The sequence below is a fragment of the Stegodyphus dumicola genome, chromosome 12, assembly GCF_044657685.1.
Source record: "Stegodyphus dumicola isolate Sdum_Otavi_A_Nest chromosome 12, ASM4465768v1".
In the NCBI taxonomy this organism is placed as follows: Eukaryota; Metazoa; Arthropoda; class Arachnida; order Araneae; family Eresidae; genus Stegodyphus; species Stegodyphus dumicola.
This window is the reverse complement of record NC_140779.1, coordinates 104,262,032-104,287,974: the sequence shown is the minus strand read 5'-3', so window position 1 is coordinate 104,287,974 and position 25,943 is coordinate 104,262,032. Positions and strand designations below refer to the sequence as shown.

At 31.1% G+C, this 25,943-nt stretch overlaps 1 protein-coding gene across 1 annotated transcript in view; it reads right to left on the bottom strand.

The window, feature by feature from the left end:
- Positions 1 to 7,312, bottom strand: part of LOC118190153 (homeobox protein SIX3-like) — a 52,119-nt gene extending 44,807 nt beyond the window's left edge. Inside the window, exon 1 of the mRNA XM_035360835.2 lies at positions 5,664 to 7,312. Coding sequence (XP_035216726.1) covers positions 5,664 to 6,598 — 935 coding nt within the window. The 5' untranslated portion in view covers positions 6,599 to 7,312. The remainder of the gene's footprint in view (positions 1 to 5,663) is intronic.
- Positions 7,313 to 25,943: the final 18,631 nt, after the last annotated feature.

Below are 25,943 nucleotides of genomic sequence, written 5' to 3'. Positions count from 1 at the left end.
TCGAAATAATGGATATAAAATAACTAGATGATAATTAATGCACTCTGCAAAAAAAAGTGCTTAAAAAAAAGGTAGACAGTAGGCAAATAGTCATAGAAAGAGTTGCTGAAAAATTTATCCCTTTCCGAGCGTCAAAATATGAGTACAGCTAAAGCAAATAACTCAGCATACGCTTTGTCTAAAATTAAATTCCGTAACAAAATTTATTTGCTATAAAAGAATAATAAATTGATATTAATAAAAATATAGTTTTTATAGCAATTTTAACTTCAAAAGTTAAAAATAACTGAATTGTTAACTTCTGTTATCAGTTTGCAGCTTAGCGCGAAATTTCTGCAATATTTCATTAGAAACTATATTTTTTGCATATAACCACAAAGTAAAAAATAATACAAGCGATTAAGTTAATAAATAATAAGATAATTTTTCAAAGAATTTAAAGGATTTTTTAGATTTCAAATTGAATAACAGCACTTTTGTAGGTATTATGCATAAGAAAATGAAAAGAAAGTAATGAAACATTTAAAATTTAAAAGAATTTAAATTGAAAAGAAAATAAAGTAGTTGAAATTAAAATAAACTCTAAAACTAATGAAAACTTTTTTTTTATCTATATTTCTTGCAAAGTAGAAATTATTTTGAATTTCAAAAGAAAATAAAAGAAGTTGAATTTTGAGAAGTATCAAACCTTTTATATTAATCAATGGATTTTAAACGTCTATCAATGTACGTAGATTGTTAATACTCAGTTGCCAAAACCTTTGTTTTTAATTATTAATTACAACACTAGGGCGTACTACTCGAAACTTTGTCAAGATTGTTTATTGAAACTGCATGATATTAGCTTGGAATTACAGCTTCATTAACTCTGTTTATTGCTTGGACTTTTGACCCTTGATTTCTGTTTCAACATCACCCAAATATTTTCAGCTGGATGAAGATCTACCTTTGGGGCAGGCCATAAAACTGCTAGAGGGTGATGGTTGAGGGGATGTTGCGCCCCGGGCTGCGCAATTCTGTAAACAGCGGTTTTCGCGTGAAACAATATTTTTTTTTTTTCTTTCATAAGTATTAGTCATGTGGATCGTACTCTGAATTGCCATACTGAATTCCGTCCCCGTTTAGTTGATTATGACAAAGCCCTTTAGGGTTACTTGCCTAAGAAGGGTACTTTCGTGGAGGAGTTTCTAAGGATAACTGGCTCTTGTACAGTTACACTTGTGAAAAATACGAAAACTCCTATGTAGCCAGCCCCTTTGCTTAAAATCGAACTCTAGTCGGAACTTACCATTATTCAGCAATTTTACTACTCGGCCGCTTATGAAGGGGGGGGGGGGCATACGGAATTAAACTGAGAGGAAAAATAGTTTTTACTGTATTTAAGGAATTCATAGAAATTACCACGAGATTTCAACTGCTACATACATTTGTAATTTATCTTTTATTGCGAAGAAATTCTTAAATGCAAATATAGAATATCAACTAAATTATCACCGCGGTCAATATTAATAAGATTTTCTCATTAAGAGAGAAGTATTCCAGAGTCTTCTTTTTCTCACTCCCCCCCTTTTTTTGGTATTTCTATAGAAAAGGCAACAAGAACGTGGATTGGATTAATATTCAATTATGGCAAAGCACAGGGCTATCTGCCTAAAGAGAGGGATGCCTTCGTGGAGGACTTTCTAAGGTAAACTGGCTCGTATAAACGTTACACAATGGGAAAACCACGAAAATTCCCATGCAGCCAGCCCGTTCGAGGGATTCGAACCTCGGACCGAACTACCAGTGTTCCGCGTCTTTACCGCTCGGCCGCTGGTGGGTCCACAGGAACGTGGAAGGACGATCCTTTTGAATTTTTGTAGTTTCATCTAAAATATAGTCCCCATATAGTGTTCCAAATACTGTAATACTGTTGTTGCTTGTAGAAAAAGCTTTCTAAATAAAAAATCATTTAAGAAATATTTATTGGTGTGGTGTATTTAATTATGGCAAAGCACACTAGGGCTATCTGCCTAAGAAGAGGGATGCCTTCGTGGAGGGCTTTCTAAGGGAAACTGGCTCGTATATACGTTACACATGGGAAAAACCACGAAAACACCCATGCAGCCAGCCCGTTTGCGGGATTCGAACCTCGGACCGAACTACCAGTGTTCAGCGACTTTATCCTCGGCCGCTGGTGAGCCCTAAGAAGTATTTAAAAACTACAATGTTTATTTTGTATTAAAAAAAAATCTTTCTATATTTTCTATGTAAACTCAAATGGAGCAATCAAGGAGACCTCTACAAGGCCGTGTATGGTTTTGCGGAGAAAAAAAAATAATAATAATATTTTAAAATATTGCAATCAAAATTTTTACTCGATAATAAACTTGCAGTTTTAATTTACTTTTCTAAATGCCGTTTTGACAAATTTTTTAATAATTTATTTCTATATCAAGAGGAAGGCAAATGCAGGGACCCCCCTCCCATACAGCAAACTCAGGAGCTGCTCAGATTGGCAAAAGCTCTAGCTACGCCCCTGGCCATAAAGTCGACTCACTCCATGTGCTGAGATGTTACTACATATCATAACTGTGGTAGAATGCTTTACTACTGCTGTAGCAAAATATGGTTTAAATATTTTATTTGTAGGGGTGTCGTATAGAGGTGATTCTTCATTAGTTGACAAAAGCCATTTTGATAGCGAATGAAGCGACTTGCAACTGGCCTGGACTCATTAAATGAACAGCATGTTTGAAACTTCTGTCTACATTTTTCACAATTTTTAAAGGCATAGTTTATGAACAAAAAGTATAAGATTTCGGCCATCTCACATCACACTTTTCTTTGACCTTCCTTTACCAGTCTTCCAGATTTTCATGAAATTGAAATTTCTAATGCATCTACTAACAACCAAATGATGATAATCAGACCAGTAATGTGCTGGCAAGAATATATTTCATTACGCTATGCATTAATTTTAGCTCTGCAAGTAATTGATTAACTTGTTTGCAAACCATATTCTTAAATTAAATGAAAAAGAAATTAAGAAATTCAAATTGCAACGCAGACGTTTCAATGTCGGAACTTTAAAGCAAGAAATATCAATTTTTATAAGTAGAGAGTGTGTTTAGAGAGGGAAATATAATATATTTAATTTTTTATTCGTTTATTCTTATGAGCCATTTTTTCCTTTCTGAATTTACAAATAAGTCTGTTATTTTAAAATGATTTTAAAGTTTTGAATTTTATGAAAAATTATCATTAAAATAATGCCCAATTTATTAAATTATAAGGTAATTTTAAAATATGATAATGCATTTCGGATACATGTATTCAGGAGATGCAGAACTTTTGTACGAAGCTGTAATAATTTACCATTGCAATTAACTGTCTGATTGAATTATATAGTCAATCAAAGAGTATTTTCTTTCTAAGATTTCCGAAATATTTACTAAAATCAAAGGGATATTTTGGGCTTTTTATTACATTCTTTGTTAATTAACAATTTCGGATCCAAACTCGAAAAGCCTTGCCTATTTCTTTTCACTTAGTTCGTCTTTTTTCACATTTCATTTTACACTTTTATTGAATCTTTAATTGTTCTCCTTTCTAAACAGGTAAAACAATTACGCGAAATCGAAAATTTAATGAAATTGTCACAAAAATAAAAAATTATGATCATGAAATATTAATTACTCATTATTAATGTGTAAATAAATTTTAAATTTATCTATAATTTCCATCAGATAATTAAATTATATCCTTTGCATCTCTAAAAAAGAGTGAAAAAAATTTTAGACATAATTTAGATTATGCATTTTGTTAAGTTATGGTGGGAATGCGATGTTTTATGAAGCTTATGACATTTTGAAAATATTAATTTAAATAAAATGGAATTGAATTCCATGAAACAAATAATTAAATCTTTTAATTTCTGCTAATAATGCGGATATGATGAGATGAATTAATTCTATTGATTCTATCCTTTGTTATCTACAAAACAGTTAAACGTACACTTTCAATACTCTTTAAGCGATAGCAATCCAAATTTTCCTGAAAGAAATAAATGTCATAAAAAATTTTTTTTTACTCAGATATTTTCATTTTATCTCAACGAAAGGAATAGCTAGATATAAATAGAACAATAAATATACTTTTTCCTGTAATATTACTTGAGTATTTTCGGGATATCCTAATAATTTGAGTTAACACGCCGAATAATGATTATTCAAGGAGTTAAAGCAACAAGTAACAGCCTAATTTTCATAAATTTGCCCCCAATTTTATGAATATTACGTTGATTTTTGTTGCTTTAACTCCTCCAATAATCAATCTTCATAACTTCTAAATTTATGTTTCAAATATGAGATAAAAATTGCCGAACAAACTACTGCTCTTAATATTTAGACTGCCATAATTTAAGTATTATGAAATTAAATTTTTACTACAATACAAAAAGAAATGCAAACATTATATAATTTTTTTCAAAGTTCCCATTAATCTAAAACCTTTTTTCAAAACATTCAAGTGAAGTGTATTATGTATACTCATAAACACACACACATACATATATATATTATATACACTGAAGATCTACAGTTAAGTTAAAAATAATTGTCCTTAGTATCGAAAGCACAAATTATCACCATTTTCAAATTAAGAAAATTACAGTTCGTTGAATTTAACCGTTTCGTTTAATATTAACAAACATTCGTTGAATTATGCGTTTGAACTTAACAAATTCGTTAAATATTAGTCTATTTTTGATTGCACCACATAAAAAATCCAATTTAAGAGAAATATATAAAACATAATTCACCGAATATTAAACTTTTTTAGAAATAAACAAACATTAAAATATTTCTATTTGCTTTACTTTTCGCCGATTACATCAATCATGGACATAAAATATGTAACCATATACATGGGTACACATGTAAAGCATCTTTCACTTGTATAAAATATGTTAACTATAATTATATAAAATATGTAATCACAATGTTACATTTAACCGTGTGAAATATGTAACTATATAAATGATGAAAATAAATGTGTAAGACTAAAAATGTCATTGCGTAAGAAAAAATAATGTAAATACATACACAAATTCCTAGTGATGTAAAATGTATTTATCTCAAGTAGTCTATATGATTAGATGTTAGATTTGGTGCTTAATATTCTAAAACATCAGATTATATTCTTTTGTATTTACGTTACATGATACTATTTAATATCTACTTTAAACTTTTCACATATGAAAAAATTACATATATGAATTTGCACATGAAATTTGTACCCCCTCGTGTTTTGCTCATAATCAAACAAAACGTCCCAAGTGAAAAAAACTTGAATGTCGAAAGTTAACGTTTCTGTTCATTCACTAACGTTCCCACAGCGATAAAATCTCCTGCATACCATCATAGACATAAAACAGAAGCCTATTTTAAAAAAATCTTATTAAGAAATCAATACGTTAACATAACATACTGTTAACATACTGTTTATAAACAAAAACCGTCTGTCATTCTAATAATATCTCTAATGATGGCCGTTGTGAAAATATATTTGCTTTATATCTGTGGTCCGTACATACTATATCATAATACTATTTTCTTTAAAAAAAAAGTATGACAAAAAGCGTAACAGATTAAAAAAAAAAAAAAACAATTAATTTTCCATACCTCCGGTAATGATGAGGTGTTCTATCTCTTTGTCTTCTGTTTTTAAACCAATTGCTAACTTGGGTTAGTGTGAGACCAGTTTTTTTAGCCAATCCTCTCTTTTCATCTGGCGTTGGATATCTGTTCTGCTTGTAACAATCCTTGAGAGCTATCCTAGACTTCTCTTTGAAACAATAGACTGTTTCTTCACCGTCCCAAATTGTCTTAGGCAAAGGAAACTTTCTCCTCAATCTGTACTTATCCACAGCGCCAAGAGGCCTGCCTCGGATTTTTTCGGCTTCCCTGTAATGGGCTTTGTACCACATTTGCTGAAGATCATTGTGATACTGCGGATCAAAATTGTGGCTCTCTAAGATGGCGTATAGGTCTTTGTAATTTCCCCGATGGAATGCAACTAAAGCTTGACCACGCAGTACAGATTCGTTGCCTCTCAGTAGTTCACTTGGTGGCAAAGACCATAGAAATCTGGCTAGTCTGTCAATATCCCTCGCTTGTTGAAGGGCCTCACACATGCAGGCAACCTGCTCAGGAGAGAATGTCAAGTTCTGGCCGGACAACAATTCGCTCAGTTTCGAACTTGGAGACTTGGTGGCACAATAATCAGAGTTACCGCTTCCTGATCGGTTGTTGGACTCACCATTATTGCTGCTGCTAGTACTGTAATCGATGCCACAGTTAGAAGTAGTTGCAGTACCACTGTTGCTGCCACTAATTGCACTAGAACGGTTGTGAAGTGAGCCGGAATGAACAACTGCGGTAGGGCGCCTCGTGGCGCCGTGCTGGCTTCGGGTCACTGCCGCGATGTTTGCTGCGGAGATGCTGGCTGAACTAGCGTCGATGGCTTCACTTTGAAACCGCATGGATTGAGGTGTTTGCTGCCTATTACTGGTGGAGCCGCCACAGCAGGACGAATTTTCCGATTGCAGTCCAGCCATTGACTGTTTCAGTTTTTTTCAACTCAACTGAAATTTATGAAAAGCTGAAAAATTTCTAAACATTCAGTTGACTAATAACAAAAACAAAAAACGTAATTCATCCCTTTTTTAAATTTGCATTTCATATGGATATATTCCCTTCACAATTCTGAGAATCCAAATCTGGCAATTTCTTATTCATTTTTAGAATAATTTATAAATAATTAACTATTTAACATAGAGGCCACAATTTCTAAAATTCACCTACGTATGCCAAAAACACCTCACAAACAAGAAAACGAAGCTCCAAGCGCATAAATATCATTGCAACTAGCTTCTTAAACTTTGCAATTGATTCTTGAAACGCAATATGCCCTCGTTTGCATTGTGCTGCACGTTACGTAGGACTACCCATTACTTAACAATTTATTTCTTTTCGTCCATTCAATTTACTTGTAAAAATCTAACCGAATAAATTCTTTTCCTTCAGTCAATAAGCATTCCAATCTAACGCTCTTAATTTGCACAAATAAAAAAGAAAATCTTTTATACAGATGGAGTGAAAAAAAGGAAAAAATACAAAGTCCACAACTTAACACCAACGTTAAAAATCATCCAATTATCCAAGCAGCAACGTTTTGAAAATAAATTTTCGAGGCAGAACGCGGGCGGGCGAAGATGAGTAAGAACCGAGCAAGCAAAGGAGTCACAGTTTAATGATGTAGCCGGTATCTGGTTCGAGATCTGGTTACGCCAAGCACACGGTGGGACGAGGCATTATAGCCCTCGCAAATGATGGACGTGTGAACGGCGATCAGTTGCCCGGGTTGCCGTTTAATCCGTCGTCGCCAATCGATGCTTTGGCGATCAGGGCAAAAGCTAGACGCCAAGAAGTGACAGTTTCGCGGCTTTGAGATGCAAATGCGAACAATTAGCAGCATTCGAATTATGAAATAAAAAATTAAAATTAGTTTTTGTAAGGAAAAAAAAAAATTGTTGATTCTGAAAATCTACAGACATTTTCTTATCAATTTTTTTATTGTTATATCGTTGCTGTTATTATTACTCGTGATATGATAATTTGCGTAATAAAATATTTGTCGTCGTCACACAGGTTGTCCGCACATTTTTTAGACGATATTCATTGTATTAACAGAAATATTTTACCTAAAATATTTGTGTTTCAAATGCTTTGTTTGATAACCTTTATTCTGCACTATCTTTCTACGCCGTAATTTCCAATGTAATAAAGCCGGAATAGTATCGGAAGAGGTATTTTATCGCATTCGTCTTGAACAGATCTCCAAGGAGTCCAAGGAGAGTTGTAGGTCAATGTTTAAACAATCCGCTTTTATAAAAGTCCAAAAACACTAACGTTTATGGGATCCAGGAGTTTCAGAAGCGATATGAGCGAAAGGTGTGACCTTGATATCCGTTTCTTGTTCATTTTTTCCAAGAAGTTAACAGTGGATTTTGACGTGTGGCTGTGCTTTGTTTAATGCAGTTCTATTAATTGATAGAACTGTGGGTAAAGAGAAGCTGTTTCATATTTGAAAACTGGGCATAAAATATGTTCCTGATAATATGTGGAGTTTACTTAATATTTTTCCAACTCTCTTCATTTCTAATTTGCGTTATGTGAAAAACCAGCAACATTAATAAATCCTTTTGAATATTAATTTTTATCTAAAGGGGCTTTGTCCCTGAAGGGTTGTTGTTTTCCTTTTGCGATTTTGCGTTGGTTCACTATAAATGACCGTTTCACTTTTCAAACTGTTGCCACCAAATGTTAGAATCCTGCATTTTATTTGAAGAAATTAAACAATGAATAATCTGCATAAATGTATGTATGTTTCTCGCATTGTGATAAAACAAGATGCCATCGAACCGAAATACTGAAACAACGGTACCATCGAAGTACTGAAACAACGGTGAAGCACCCAAACAACAGTACCATCGAATTTTGAATGACATAATCCTACTGTGAATATGGGCATGTGGAAGCCCAAATTTGAAATTTGCAATTTTTTTATTATCGACTTCATATTTTTAAACCTTTAACGCATTTATTCAAGAATTTCAAAGCGAGCAATGGCAACGTTGTACAGAAAAAAACATTTTTATCTCCAGTGCGTGAGACTGTGTATCGGAAGTTCTAAAGATATGCTCAATTTAAAATTATTTTGCGATATTGCTTTTGAACTGAATTTTATGGTTTAAGTGCAAAGAACATAACATTTCATAAATAAAGGTAACACACAAGACGTTAAAAAACGCCTCTTTGGACGTAATTTAAAATATAAAACCTTTCAGATTTTTATTTATTTATTTACTTATTATTTTATTTTTTTAAGTATGCTTAAGATTTTTTTTCTACTCTTAGATGATAGTAAATGGATCTCTTTTTATTTCAGTCATTCAAATATAGCCAGGATTCATCTATTGTAACAGCATTTTTCCATTTTTGTCCGGATAAAGGTTTTTCATAGAGAATTTCGCAGCGCATTCTGCGTTCTGCAATATGTCATGGAAAAGTGTGTGTGTATGTATATGTGATTATGGCAAAGCCTCGAGAGCTTTCTGCCTAAAAGGGAGAGATGCCTTCGTGGAGGACTTTCTAAGGAAACTGGCTCATATACAGTATCGTGGAAAAGGAAGATGCAGATTAAATTTTTTCGGCTTTTATGATTCAATTCAAATTAATGAATTTGTTTACAGTTGACACTGAGCATTTTAATGATTTTGCAACTATCCTTTGAATTGGCGGATTTTTTTTTTTTTTTTTTTTTTTACATTTAATATTTTACTTTTGCAATATTAAAAACAGTCCGGTTTTTTAGCTTGTATACGTATTTTGAACAATTTTTCCGCTTGAAACCAAATTGATTTTTTTTTCTTTCTTATTAACAATATTACTTGTCGTAGTTTTAGATATCGAAATGTCATTGGTTTCACAGCGTTTTTTAATAAGTAGATGCGAATAATTTACTTTGGAAAGAGCACAAACATAGACTTCAAACCACTGCTTCTTTAAAAGCGCCATTTTGCATGAAAACAAAACTGTCAGATAGCAGTCGATGATTTCTACTTTTAAAAATATAATTGCAGTTAGAAAAAATGTTGCACCCAGGGACAGACATCCCCTTGCTCCTCCCTAGCTACGCCACTGCACTTCTTAAAAATTGTTACATTAAAAAAAAGGGCGTTATATATATATATATATATATATATATATATATATAATCAGGAAAGTTAACTCCATTTTTTAAAACAACAACTGAAAAATAAATTTTTTGAAACGAATAATGGTCTTACTCCCCTTTAAGACAAAATATCTAAATTTCATAGATGTGTTTCCATACGACAAAGAAATCACCTACCTTGAATTTTGTTCTACTTTTATACTGCAAGTATTTAATAATACATAAGAGTTATATGCTGTCCTCTACGTGAAATCTTCCATTTTCAAGGAAAGATATGAAAATTAAAATTGTATGTTTAGAAAAAGTTTTGGAATTTGCTATTTAACTTTTCTCGTATTTAGAATCTGCTGTTTATAACACATATTTATATGTATTATAAACGTTCTATAATCTATATATAATCTGTTCGTTCCATAATCCGTACAACACATAGTTTGCTATTTCTAATAGAAAACAGAAATCCAGTACCACAAGCTTTGTGCTGCAAACTTATACATATTATGCTATTCATAAACATCTCAATGTTAATATTTCAAAACGAATACATTTATTTCTTGTAAATTATTAGCAGTTCAATTATAAAAGAAATTCCCTGGATATATAGTTAAAAATCGAAAATTCACGATACGTGGAAACCGTACTAATATGTTTCGCAATAATAAATTAATTAAAATATGCTTCGTTAACAGAGCTTCGTTTATTTAAATTATTGAAACTTATTCATAAAATTTTATTTAACTTATTAATAGCTAACTTAGACAATACAAATTGTTTCTATAGCATCTGAGCTTTTAAATGATAAATATGTGAAATAATAATTAAACAAAAAATTTGATTCTCATGTTTAACAATCTTACGTACACCAAAAATTTAATTTTTCTTTTTTAAGGGTAATGAAATTAATGTAAACTCGAATGAAATTAATGAAATCTGGATTTCGTTTTATTATCGATTTCCTATTTTGTAAAACTTTAACCAATTTTTGATTAACAAACTCAATGATTTCAAAGCGAACAATGGCAATGTTGTACAGAAAAAAAAAAAAAAAAATTATCTCCAGCGCGTGAGACTGTGTACCGGAAGTTCTAAGGATATGCTCAATTTAAAATTATTTTGCGATATTGCTCTTGAACTGAATTTTATGGTTTGAGTGCAAAGAACATAATATTTCATAAATAAAGGTAACACACAAGACTTTAAAATAACGTCCGTTTGGACGTAATTTAAAATCTGAAACCTTTCAGATTTTCTTTTATAATTTTTTTTGCTTTCTTTTCTTTTATTTTAACAGATAAGACTTATCTTTTGGTCTTGATTTGAAATCAAAAGTCGCAGTGCAACCTAGCTCTTCTTGGTTATGCACTGAAGTTTAGATTCAAAATTTATCTTCATACCTTTGTTTATATTCAGCATACAACGGCGCAATTTAACACGTGATATTTGCTTTAACATCCAGAAAAATGTAATCAGTACTACAGCAACACTAGGTATGATTTTTTTCCCCTTGGAAGTTTTAATGAAATCTAATGCTAGTTATCGTGTTATTAATGAGTATCCTAAAAGTATCTAAATATTCCATGCATTATTTTTATATAATGCTTAATTGTTAGAATTATTAGGATTACAAAATTTTAGAATGTAAAAATTAAAACTTAATTATAGTAGTTGCATTATTTTAGCCTATTTTTTCCTGTATGTTTCGATACTTGTAGAGTCATTAGGAGTTTTGATGATGGAGACGGGAAATACGAGCAATTCCCTCGCTGGTACTTGAACTTGGACCTCTCGAATAAACGCCGACTGTGCTACCGTTACATCACGAAGACATGCAAAAAGGAGGGAGAAAATACCTTATATACTCCTTAGAGAGGTAGGGGATGTTCAGTACTTCCTCGGGAAATGCATATTATTTCAGAATTTGTGAAATGAGTTTTAAATTAATTTTAACGATTCATTTTTAACATTTAGTGACATTAAAAATCTATGTCTATTAATTATGAAATCGATTAACAGTGATCGCCAGGCAGTTGGCGTTCTTGTTTAGGGTTGGTTATGTCGTGTGTTTATGTTCGTGTTCGTGTTTGTTCTTGTATGTTTTTGGTGTTGTCTTGTCTTCTTTCTTATATTTTAGTTTTTTTTTTTTTTTTTTTTTTTTTTTTTTTTTTATTAATACTCAATTATATCCAGTACCTTTGTTTGAAATTGGACTGGATGGAGCTCTTTACAGTCATAAAACCGTCCTTGAAACGGTTAGGTGAACTGGGCGACTGGAGATTAGGCGACCGAGTCGCCAAATCCTGGTGATGAAGAATCATCATCCACAACCTTTTAGTTCGGGCGCCACTGTAGAGACATTAGAATTTTTGAAGTAGGAAACACGAAAAATGAGCAATGCTCTCGCCGGGACTCGAACCTGGACCTCTTGAATACGCGCCGATTGTGTTACCGTTACACCACGAAGGCATGCAGAAAAGAGAAAGAAAATACCTGATATAATGAGAAAGAAAAAAGTCATACTGACATATTGATTTCATGATCTCTTGTCATTTTCAGATATTAATATCATTTTTAGAATGCCCATGTCATTTACAGGTTTCCCCTTTTAGACGTTCTTCTGCACAATTTTTGCTTTTCGTTCAGTTTAAAATTTTTCCTGTTATATAAATCTAATATAAAAAAGTGAAAAAAAATTTTAATTTTCGAGATCAGTTAGAATTTAATATATGCAAATATGTTAAAAGAAAAAGAAAGGAAAGAAAAAAAAAAAAAAAAAAAGGAAAATGAAAAGAAGAAAATAAAAAAAAAGGGGGGGAAAGGAAATTAAAACGTAGTTAAATAAGAGCTCAATACAATAAAATTTTAAGTAATTTAAAAAAACTAAGGTATATCTCAGTAGTCTTATATATTATGTAAGATAAGTTTATATATCTCGTAGCATCCTTTTTCACGTATTGTGCCATGAGATAATAAGACAAAATAGCCATATTTCTGGTGAACCGATCTCGGAACACAAGAACTCAGAATATATTTTACAAGATATGTAATACCTATTTTTATTTTATTTCTTTAAAAAAAAAACTCTTTATTGTTTTAAATTCTAAATGATTCGGAAAATTTATAATTTTTTTTTATTTCCTTTTCAATATTTTCTATTATTTGTACAAAATTACAGTAATTCTCAGCGTTCATGGATTTAATTGAGCTAATAAGATAAAAACACTTAAATATTAACCTTAATTTTCAACAGTTCCTTAACTCTTCATTTTAATCTGGTTATTTTCACAATGTTATCCTAAAATTAGTTGCTGCTTATAATAAATTACTCTGAATTGCGCCATTGCAAAATTAATGCATGTCATATGATTCTTGCACAGTGTTATTGACGCAGATATATACGTAGGGTTTTGACTAATATAGATTTCAAAGGAACCGAAACTTAATGTTAGCTAATAGGGACAGATCTAAACTGAACCTAAAGCATTCTAATGACGTATTTCATCTTGGACATGTCGCAATCGTCCTCCACTTCGCTGTAAAACTAATCGCTGTTTTCCTTAGTACAACATCCTTAAAATGTGAAATTCAATCAACAAAGAAGGCATAGGACGCATATTTATTAAATGCATCAAAAATATTTGCCAGCGAGAATAGAGAAATTTTAAACGACTACAGCTACTTCTTTATGCATCCGGTATCATCGTTTACAACCATGCCATAAACATCAGCCCTCAATATCTAAATCATTTAATATATTATTATTATTATTTCTTGATTATATAGGCTGAGGTTGCGTAAGTCATACCCAATAAGACAAAATAACTGTAAATAGTTGGATCTATGAAAAAATAAAAATTATGTGTGGTAATAATATGTGTTGTCGTTGCTGATATTTATTACAATAAAATTACATACAGTACTCTTGGATAAAATTAACAAAACTTATGAAACAAACTTAATACGACTTGGACAGCCAGTATTCTAAGTCGCATACCACCTATAGGTTAAGTCGTACTATGTTTAAAATTGGACAAGTATAATAAAACTTTTCTTTTCTCAATTAATTTATTTTTGCAATGAATTACAACAATGGTCAAAAATATACGTATATTTTAATTTTTTTTCAATTCCAGCACATAAGTCGTGTACGCATCCTTTGCATTTTAAACTCTGAATCATATTCCCTTCGCGGTCTTCCTCACAAATATTACCGGGAGGTGACACGATGTAATAAGGTTGGCTAAGGGATAACTCGGTTTTCCGGAAGAGGCACAGTTGGCATGATATTACGCCTTATACTCAAAATGTGCCACTTAAGCTGTGGTACGACTTTCCCAAACTTACCCTATATATATAGAGAGTAAGTTTTATATATACAAATATATATATATATGTAAGATATAATAACAAAATACGATTATTGCTTTAAAAAATAAATGGTGACCTCAAAATCAACATTCTAAATTTGGTGCTCTCCGCCCTAAATTCATCTGTTCTCCCAAATTCGAGATCATTCCAAATTACATAACACTGTTTAAAAAAGCTAACTGAAATTAATATTGACCAATCATAGCTTAGAATACACTCTGCACCTACGAAGTATAAATACTGAGTCACGAGCACTACGATTCCTTTTTTCCTGACTTCTGCCATGCAAACAAGTTCGCACCGCTTATGCTTATTTTTATTCAACTATGATCGAAAAGTAATTTCTCTGCCAAAGGAATAATTTATGTTCCTAAAAATAAAGATGGTGATTCGCCGAAATTAGTTTTGTCAACGTGTTATACCTGCCTTATCCACCCAGCCATGTCTACAGCCAGAAGTTAAAAGTATCGGATTCATGACTGCGCACTTAGTATATTATATATATATGTATATTATCTCTTAATTATGGACATAAAGAGACTAGAAATAAATTTATAATCCCCATCCTAGGACCGTAAAATTTAATTTCAAGACGTGTTTAAATTTGTCATTAAATTAATTTTTAATTTATTATTTCAATTCAAAAGCGTTTCGCTAATTTGTGAGTAGGTTAAAAAAAAAGTTTTTTTGAATTTACAATCAAATGTCGTCTTGAAAACACTCGCATATCCATTCCCTACGTCTCTGAAATTTTATACAGTAAAGAATAAAATTAAAAGCAAAAATTAAAAACAAAAATTACACGTACTAGGCGTTAGTCTATTTTTCTGTATATTGCCCTCGTATGACATTTCATTGCATCTATTTTTAGATTTTATTTTAACTTAGGTCATAACATAATCGAGTAATAATAATAAAAAATATAATCTTTAACATAATTGTAAATCATAATTGTAAATTAATTTATGAATATAGGTAAGTATATGTAATTAATTACACAGTGAAAATAAAAAGTACTTCAAAATTTTTCTGCGTATCCGGACTTAAGAAACACGAATTTAGATGATAACATCCACAATGAATGCAGCTTTCTCGCAATAATAAGAAAGATAAGGAGAAAACACTTTTACGGGCGCAATCTCTTGGTCCAGAAATGACGACAGATATTTCACTTAAACAACGCATTCGGTATACAAATTGATATATTTACTTCTCAGAAACATTTGGCATGAAACATTTAGAGTTGAATTTTTAACTTTTTCATGCATTTATACTTCAAAAGAAGGATAATGACTACACATTACATTAAGAGTTAGAAGGAAAAACATGAAATTTAGTTTATATTCCTTACTGCTATATTATGTGCAATTTGATGAACAAAAGTGCTTTTTAGCAATGTAATTATTTACATATGTGTATGAATATACTACTGTGTGAGAAGCATTTATTATACATTGCTGATACATGCGTAATATAATTAATAAAAATCATTTTAAGTTTCCATATTTACAAATTAAAAACCACTAAACTAGATATTGGATTTAGCTTATAAAAACAGCTAAATTTCTTTTTTACCTGAATAATGTTTGATAATTATACTAATATGTGCATAATTAGCGTAATTAGTTCAAATTATTCAGCTGGAAAGAAGTTGAAAATAACATAAACGACTTGATGTCCTTTGCAGCTAAATTGTTTTAGCTAATTAAATTAATACGTGTATATTTGTGGGTAATTGTCTAAAATGACAAAACTTTTCATATTTCCTAGTTATCTCTGGTTGTACCGATATCACGATTACAAAGATACGTTACGTTACAAAGGCATGCGGATCGCAGCTGCACGGAAAATAAATTATTCTGGAGGCAATTTCTGTCCTTTTGACACTGACCTAATATACTTCATAATTTTCTATTGATCTTCTCTTCAAGAGTTTTGCTCCTATTTTTTTCTTATATGTGCATATAATTACTTTCTTCTTCCTATTCGATGTGGTCAGGTTTTGAATCCGTTTGAAACGTATCTATTCGTAGTGTTTCCTAACATGTCTTATACAAAACCCCATATTAACTGCAACGGGAAAAACTACTGCAAAGACACAACCAATCAAGCTTACAGTATCTATTTCAATTCTTATTTAGTCTATTTCAATTCTTTTTTAGTTTACTTTAATTCTTTTTAATATATTTGAATTCATTTTTAGTCAGTTAAATCCTATCTTTCTAATGTATTCAATATAATTCGTTGCGTTTTATTGCCGCCAGTGCTGTTGAAGATAGCGTACTGCTGATCAATATAACGAAAAATATTTAAGTTGTACTTTTCCAATCAGAGTTGTAAAATGAGTCTTTGAAAATAATATTTTACTTAATAAGGTTTTTGACACCTTAACAATGGAAGCAAGTTTCTTACTAGAATAATTTATTATCTTAAATTTGTTTTTCTATTAGAAATCAAGGTAGGCATTTAAAAAGTTAAAAATAATATTACATTATTGCAATGCACACTTTATCAGACAGAAAAGAAAAGGAATTAAAAAATATTTATGCAATATGCTGCTGAGGATGTAAAATTACCAAATGAACAATTGGACAAAATTTCGATGATTCAATTTGGATTTTAAATATAAATTGAAATGAAGGAAAACAGTTTTGAACATTTATAGAATGTAGAATTTAGACCTCAGCTCTAAAGTAATAATAATAGCTACGAGAAAAATGGAGTCCTAAGTGGTGGGATATTTTGAAAAACACAGGAATCAATATAAATGAAACACTCTAAATCAGTAATACTTATGAAAGATTCATAACTATAAATTTTCACATAAAATCTTAAAAAATATACATGACTATTTTATTTAATATAAGATGCTTTTAACATTTATTAACATTAGCTAATAATATTATTCTTTGATTATTTTAATGATGATAAACCAAGAACTATATGTAGTGAACTGTATTAATTTCAGTCACTGAAGTGTATTAATTTCCGTCAAGTACGAATTAAGTAGTGGTAAGATGCGAATGAAAAGCTTTATGGGAAACTTTTAAACATTTTATATTTGTGTTTATAAACCATATATTTTTCTCAAATTTTACCAAATGTCTTCAATACACGATTTAACATTTCTGGGATTGATATTTTCACTTTTTATCTAACTGAAACGAAGAGTCCTTATGCAAAGTCTGCGCAAAACACTCTATATAGAGTCTTTTTATACTGTAATTATAATGTATTCTGTACGGTTTGTTGAAAAAACTCTTTTCAGAGTCTCTATAAAAGGACTTTGCAGAAAGTAATTTTATAGAGACGCATAAACTATAAAAACTCTATATAGACTCCGTATAAACTATAAAAAGACCCTCTGTAGAGTCTTTTTATACTGTAATTTCACTTTACTCTGTATAGAGTGTCGAACAGACTTTATACAGAGTCTTTATAAAAATTAGAACGAAACGAAAATGACTGATTATTTATAATTTCTTCAGTAATCATTTATTTTAAACCTGAAACTATTTATAACGCTGTGAATGGATGCTATGAATCAACCTCAATTTTCAGTCTTTTCATTATATTTGAATCAAATAAACTGAGATAACGTTAATGATTAATATTACGGTATGACTGTGTACTTGACTATTATAAAATTATTATTTAAATTAACCAGCTATTTGTAGTTTACTATAAGACTATACTACAAACTTTTTTTTTATATTATTGACTTTACTCTTACTATACACTTTACTACTTTCCGTTTCCTCACCAAAAATGTAAATGAGTTACAGGGTATGGGTATTTAAGCTGAGGTTTTGGGACTACCAGACAGCGTGTGTTTCTCCCCTCGTCGCCACTTTACATAGTTACTCGCAGTTTTGTATCTACTCGGCTTGTATTATACATTAAAATTTGATATGCCGGTTACAGGATTTGAGCCAACTTAGATTTGATTTCACTTAATTATGTAGTCTTTGAATACGCTTTCTTTGAATACTAGTTTTTGTTTTTTAATTTTGAATTTGACTGTTATTTTTGTTGCATCGTCACAAGCTGTGATTGATTCTATTAGCACAAGAATATTTATCTTCTAAGCCGTTTTAAATAAAAAAAAGTTTGTTTAAAGCCTTTCAAGTCTCTGTAACTACTTCAGAGACATTGATGATTTGCTTTACATCTTATAGGAAATTAGAACCAGTCAATGTCCCCAAAGCAAGTAGTTTTTTGGTTTTTGGTTTGGTTTATTAGATTACGGCAAAGCACTCGAGGGCTATCTGCCTTAAGGAAGGGATGCCTTCGTGGAGGACTTTTTAAGGAAAACTGGCTCGTATACACGTTACACATGGGAAAAACCAAATCCCCCAAAGCAAGTAAAACTGTCCACTACTGTTAAAAATATTAAGTGAAAACTAAATTAGGTGTTCAGCTGACAGTTAATGCAATTCTCTTTAACATATGTTATTAAAACTTTTATGTTTCGCTGTGAGAAAGATAATATTGATTAAATTGCTTGAATTCATACAAAATGCAGAAAGACTAGGCTAAATTTGCCAAAAAACATTTTACATCTCTACATTTTTTTAGGCTTGGTAAACGCTCACTCGATAATCATTACTTTATTTTATAACTGATCGTATCAATTGTGAACAGACAAAAAGGTGCTTTTATAAATTCTACTTTTGCACATGACGTTTTGTGATTCACCTAAAACATTTTGGTAGCAGACGTCACTAACTATGTAGCTAAAAAAAAACTGAAAATCAATAACAATAAAGTCTCTTTGAATTTTACATATTTACATATTATTTATTTTACATACATAGGTAGTAAGCCCGCCAGATGAGCGGGCTGAAGCCAAAGCAAAATTTATAAGTTCTATGTACCCATGAAAAGCAAATGTATAAGAACATTTCAGTATGAATGAAATAAGTTTATTCTTTCCAAGCAACAAAAAATTCGTAAAGAAATTTTTTTGTTGCCAAACCAGGAACAGTCATTTCAGGTTAATACGCATACGTATGACGTCATGATTTAAATTTAATGTAATCTAACAACCTTTTCTCAATATCAGTAAAAGAATTAACGTGGCAATCGTGCCAGTTATACTAACCTGAAACAAAAAAGCTGCCGAGAGCAGCTATTTATTTAAATTGCTGACATTAACGAAAAATTCTTGACATACAATGACGTCATGCGCAGTCATGCTTTCTTGAACTTCAGAATATGACCTCATATTAAAATAACGTGTTTAATGTTTGGTAATGTTAGTTTTATTATTATTTTATCTTTTTTGATGAAATCGCATCATTTTGAATAGTTTCATTCTTTTAGAAATTTGGTTTGGGCAACAGTTTTTCATTCAATGCTTTGTATACTGGACTGCTGACTGGTGAAAATATGAGATAAAATATTTATTGCTTCTTTCACTGTTTTTAAGACACTAAAAAGTTTAGCATGAATTTTTTTTTTCAACGGGAAGTTGGTTAATTTATTTATTAGGATAATTAATATTTGTATTAAGGTATATTGCTTATTTCATGCTGCTTATTTTCTTTTAATCTTTGGAAACGCACATCGCAATCTTATTCTGACGCGCATGTGTCTTGCGAGGCACAACAGACAAAAATTTCCCTTTTTTTTCCCTCTCTCTCTCTTTTTATTAGCTGATGGCAAAGAATTTGTATATTATGAATTCTGATATCCACAAAGCACAATTTTGATTGGTTATTGCTTTCTGGTGGTTTCGGCAACAGTTTTGCATTCATTGCTTTGGATATTGGACTGCTGACTGTTTTTTCTTGAAAATATGAGATGCATTGCTTATTTCATAGTAATTCTCTCATCTTATGTTTTAATTATATATAATTTTAATTATATAAAAAGTGTTGCATGATTTTTTTTTAGGAAACAAAGTTAACTTCCTTTATACCATTTGAATTTTTAAGATTTTGCAGCGGGAAGTTGGTTAATTTATTTATAAAGATAATTAATATTTGTATTGAGGAATATTTCTTATTTCATTGTAATTTTGTTAATATGTGATACATTTTTATTTATTTATTTTTTGATAAAGTTGTTCTGAAGAGTAAAATTCTGTGCAGGTTTTAAATTTAATGTCTGGTGTTCCTTTTAGACATTTGTACGGTACATTTAAAAGCCAGACGAAGGCTGGACGCGTAGCGGCTAGTTGAGAAAGAAAAATCAAATGATCAAATGAGATCTGCATATTTTAGATCTAGATAAAGAAAATGTGCGTTAGTTTAACAATTATTGGCCTCTAAAAGCATCCACATGATAAGCATTATTCGTCTGCAAGCTTCTGAATATAGAGAATGAAATAATAAATAAAAACATTTAAAGAAGTTATAAACAAACAAGAGTAATATATTGCAAAAAAATCTGTGAAAATCTGTTTATTACGAGTGCAATAATAAGAATAACAAGCATAATAACATAAACTAAATATTTACACATTATAATAAGATTAAGTATCGTATAACATTCAATGCAAGCTCCACAGCTCCAGGAAAAGAAAGATTCTGTATAAAATAATCTTGAAGTAAACATCGGAAACAGAAGGCGATGCACTAGCCAACGATGGTAACCCAGCCCTCCCACCTCTCCTCGGAAAGTCAGGTCTCAATGGCGTACTCCCATTGGCGAGGAAATCCAATAATTCAGCCAATCGCGTGGGGGGCATCGTTTGTCACATGCTCACATCTTCTCTTGTTCTCTGGAAAGATAATGCTTTGACAGTGGAAAATGGTCTTACGAACTTAATTCGGGCAAACTTATCACAATACTCAACCAATTTAGAGGCCATAATAGTCACCATACGCGGAGCAGAAATGTTTATTTTTCGTTTGCTTCTATTTTTAAATCACCGTATTGTAATAATAAGCGAAGAAATGAAGGAGAACGCTGAAGATGTTTAATTAGGAGATATCAAAACAAAGGCAGTCACATGCATACGGAAATGTGATGTGAAGGTCACGTGTTATGTGTGGATGAAAGAACATGTTCAAAACTCTGTTTTAATGAATGTTTTCTTATTTAAAAAAATCTGATGTGTACACCACATGACTTCCTTGTACGGAATATTAAATTATACGCATTTTTTCTTGCATTTCATTTAAACTTATTGGATTGAATTAAATCTACTTCGCCGACAGCGAATAAACCACAATAGAATAAATGCATTTTTTTAAAATTCACTCTATTTGTTTACTATAGCGACACTCTGGCGCTATGGTTCACTTAACAGTATTATATTTCGTTCATATTAGGTTCACTTAACAGTATTATATTTCGTTCATATTATAACTCTGGATGCACAAAATTTTTTATCATTTAAAGAATTATCTAATTGTATAATAATTAATAAAGCTAAAACGATGTATAAAAGAAATTAAGCAAACAAAACAAAAAAGAAACAGTTTTTCATAGACGATTGAGTATTTCTCATTCAATTAATTCAGTTCTCACTTCGCGACAAGGCAAAAATAAATAAAAACTCAAAATATCTATATTAAAAATTACGAAGTAAATCTTAAACACTTATTTCCTCGAAAAAATTCCAGAAAGGATTAAGCATGCTTTAAATTGCACTAATAAATGAAGGCGTTATCCTTGTTGTTGCGAAGCTACGTTTATCTAGTATGGCAACAAATCCACTAGTCTGCTGTTTCAAATATAAAGAATCAATGGCCGCCATTAAAAAAAGGCTTAGCGGCAATTAAACAACTTTAAAATTGGTGATAATTCTAAAAATATTGCACACAGATTTACTAAAGGCATAAGGCCTACCAGCGGCCGAGCGGTAAAGACCCTGAACACTGGTAGTTCGGTCCGAGGTTCGAATCCCGCGAACGGGCTGGCTGCATGGGCGTTTTCGTGGTTTTTCCCATGTGTAACGTGTATACGAGCCAGTTTCCCTTAGAAAGTCCTCCACGAAGGCATCCCTCCTCTTAGGCAGATAGCCCTCGAGGCTTTGCCATAATCACACACACACACACACACAATACTAAAGGCATAAAAACCTTAAACGGAAGATAAAAACAACATAATTCAATCATTTTTTAAAGCAAAAAAGCAATTTACAAACATATAAGAGTAAAGAAACTGAGATCACTGAGCCGGGTAACAGAGTGTATATATATATAAATATATTTATATACGTTTGGTGTGGCCGATTGCAACTAAAATACGAGGTGCACATCTACATGTTATAGCAGTCCTATATACAAAATTTCGAAGTTCTGAGGCTACTCGTTTTTGAGTTATGCGAGATACGTACGTACATACGTTCGTACAGACGCCACGAAAAATTCTCTTCAGAATTATTTTGCGAGAATTATTCAGAACTTAAAATTATTTTGCGATATTGCTCTTGAACTGAATTTAATGATTTAAGCGCTAAGAACAAGTTATTAAATAAATAAAGGTAACACACAAAATGTTAAAAAAAACGCCCCCTTTGGACATAATTTTAAATCTGAAACCTTCAGATTTTTTTTTTTTTTTTTTCTGTTTTTTTTTTTTTTATTTTCAGATCGGTTTCAGATTACGTGATTATTTCATAATTAGGTACTTAAAAAACTTATTTGTTTAAAAAAATAATTTTTCACCTAATTAATGTGAGATTTTGTAAAATCAGTATTCTGAGTAACTATTTTTGCAAAAATTTACGCAATTATTTTCAAAATTTTTAAATTATTACAGATGCTCAAAAATCATTAATGTGCTCATAAAAATAAATTTGAATTCCGGTGACGCAAAACATGTGAATTCCTAATTTGAATTACTAAATTATATCATTATTCTATATTTTTCTTTTTGAGTATGAAAATTAACGTCCGCGGTTGCCTAAAATACAGAACCTTATGCGTATTTTATTGTACTGTTAGTAGATGCAAAACAGCCTTCATCGTTGTTTCCTTAAAAAAGCTATTAGAAACTAACTTGGCGATCATTTCAATCTGATTCAGGAAATGAACTCATAGTACGTTTATCCTGCCTACGCTCAGTGCTTACAGAGGAATCCGCCTACACCCAGTGTCTACTGAATATTTTTTATAACAATGTCATTAATTCAAACGAATTTTTTTATGAATGAATACTTTTCTATATTTTTATAGCTTCAATCATATGTGTCGTATTTCAAATAATATAGAAACTGTGAGATGCGAACTTTACATTCAAATCTGAATTAGCATTTTTTCTAAAAGAGGATTGTCATTCATTGAACAAAGTTCAGTGGCACTTGCGCAAATGACACTTGCCCGCAAGAAGCATTCATTGATCAATCAGCAATATTAGTTTATATAGTTTAGTAACAAATCCGCAGAGAACTACATGTTCTTGATTATATTCCGATAACTTGGAACTTAAAAGTGACTTGAATTATTAATTTGTTTTACGAAAATTTAAGCTACTGGACTGCATAATTAAGAGTTGTAAAAAAATGTTATATTATGTAATCATAAAGAATGATAAATAATTTAAGGAGCCACACTCGTTTAAAATATCAAAATATCTTCAAAGTAAAACACGTTTTAAAACATTTTTATAACTGGTTCACTGAGAGTGAAATTTTCGATATTTATTTCTGTATCTCTAATAATGTGTTTGCTACTTTTACTTTATATTTCAAATATTAAAATATTTCAAATAAAAGTTTCAGTTTTGCTTCAGTATTCATCCTTCATTTAACTTTAGAATTCACATTAACATTAAACTGTCGATAAAGATTGTAGCTGCAGATTCCCCATGGTTCGCCTTTAGACGTTGGGTGAAATACGTTATACTTAAATGCTCTAAAAAAAAACTCAGAAAGGCAAAAATAAATAAATAAATAAAACAAAAAAATCTTTCCAAAGCTTTCAGATTTTACATAACGCCCAAAAAGGAGGAGGGTTTTTTTTTTTTTTTTTTTTTTTTTTTTTTTTAACGTTTTGTGTGTTACCTTCATTTATTAAATATCATGTTCATATCAAATATCACTTAAACCAAATATCACTTTAAATCACTTAAATCACTTAAAATCAAATATCACTTTAAAAAACTTCATATCAAATATTATTAAATATCATGTTCATATCAAATATTAAATATCATTTAAACCATAAAATTCAGTTCAAGAACAATATCAAAAAATATTTAAAAAGAGGTTATCTTTAGAATTTCTGATACACAGTCTGCCGCTAGGAGATAAATTTTTCCGAGTACAATGTTGCCATTGAGTCGCTAAGTTTGTTAATAAAAATTTCGGTAAAATTTTACAGAATATTAAATAGATAATAAAACAAATTCGAAATTCAAATTTGGACTTCCAGATTCCCATAGTCGAGTGGAGGATTACGTTATTCAAAATTTTATGTCTCTAGGTAGCATTGGTTTTTCACAGTGAGAGAAACACACATACATTCATTCAGATTCTTGATTTTTAAATTTCTTTAAATGTAATGTAGAGCTCTAATATTTCGGGGCAACAATTTGAAAATTGAAATGCCGTTTTATTGTGGACGACGCAAAATGCTAAAATGAAATTTCTGGGTAAATTGCCTATTTGGACTTTGAGAAAAAAAAAATTCTGAAAGCTTTCAGATTTTATATTACGTCAGAAAGCGAGGGCCCACCAGCGGCCGAGCGGTAAAGACGCTGAACACTGGTAGTTCGGTCTGAGGTTCGAATCCCGCGAACGGGTTGGCTGCATGGGCGTTTTCGTGGTTTTCCCCATGTGTAACGTGTATACGAGCCAGTCTCCCTTAGAAAGTCCTCCACGAAAGGCATCCCTCCCCTTAGGCAGATAGGCCTAGTTTGCTTTGCCATAATTAAATACACCACCACACCACCGTCGGAAAGGGCGTTTTTTTAAAGCTTTGGGCGGAACCTTTATTTAATAAACATCATGTTATTCGCACTTAAACCATAAAATTCAATCCAACAACAATATAGCTAAATAATTTAAAATGAGCATATCTTAAGAATTTCCGATACACAGTTTCGCGCCCTTGAGATAAAAACTTTTTACCCCCCCCCCTTACATTGCTCGCTTTGAAATCATTGAGTTTCTTAATCAAAAACTCATAAATGCTTTACAAAATATAAAATAGATAATAGAAGAAATTCCAAATTTGCACTTTGAGATGCCCATATTCGGGTGGAGACGTACGTTATTCAAAATTTGGATGGTTCTAGGTACCGTTGTTTTATCACAATGCGAGAAACATACATACATACATACATTCATGCAGATTCTTCATCATTTAATTTCTTTAAATATAATACAGGGCGATAATATTTGGTGGCAACAACTTGAAAAGTGAAACAACGCTTATCGCGAATCGACGTAAAATCCCAAAACGAAATGAACAGTCCTTCAGGGCAAATTTCCCCTTTAGACTAAAAAATGTTAGCCATCTTACTCAGAAAAATGAATATTGATATGATAAACTGAGAAGAGATTGAGAAAAATATGAAAATGCCAACACTTAACGCTGCATCGGGAATTCTAATCATATGCATCTTTTAAAAAATTTTTAATTTTGTTATTGAATTGTGTGTAGCGTAAGTGCGAAGAAAACGATGATTAATAATAAAAAAAAAAATAATGAATTAACATGAGTGAGTGCAAGAACAGACTGGTTGACGGGAGCTCAGTGAAAGCTTAATTACAACCATAACAAAATCTTTTGGCCGACCTTAAAAGCCGAAACTTTCAGATTTTTTTAAACTTGTTTGGACAATAAAGCAATCAAGAAAAATTTCTTAAATAATTTTAAAAAATTATAAATATAATATAT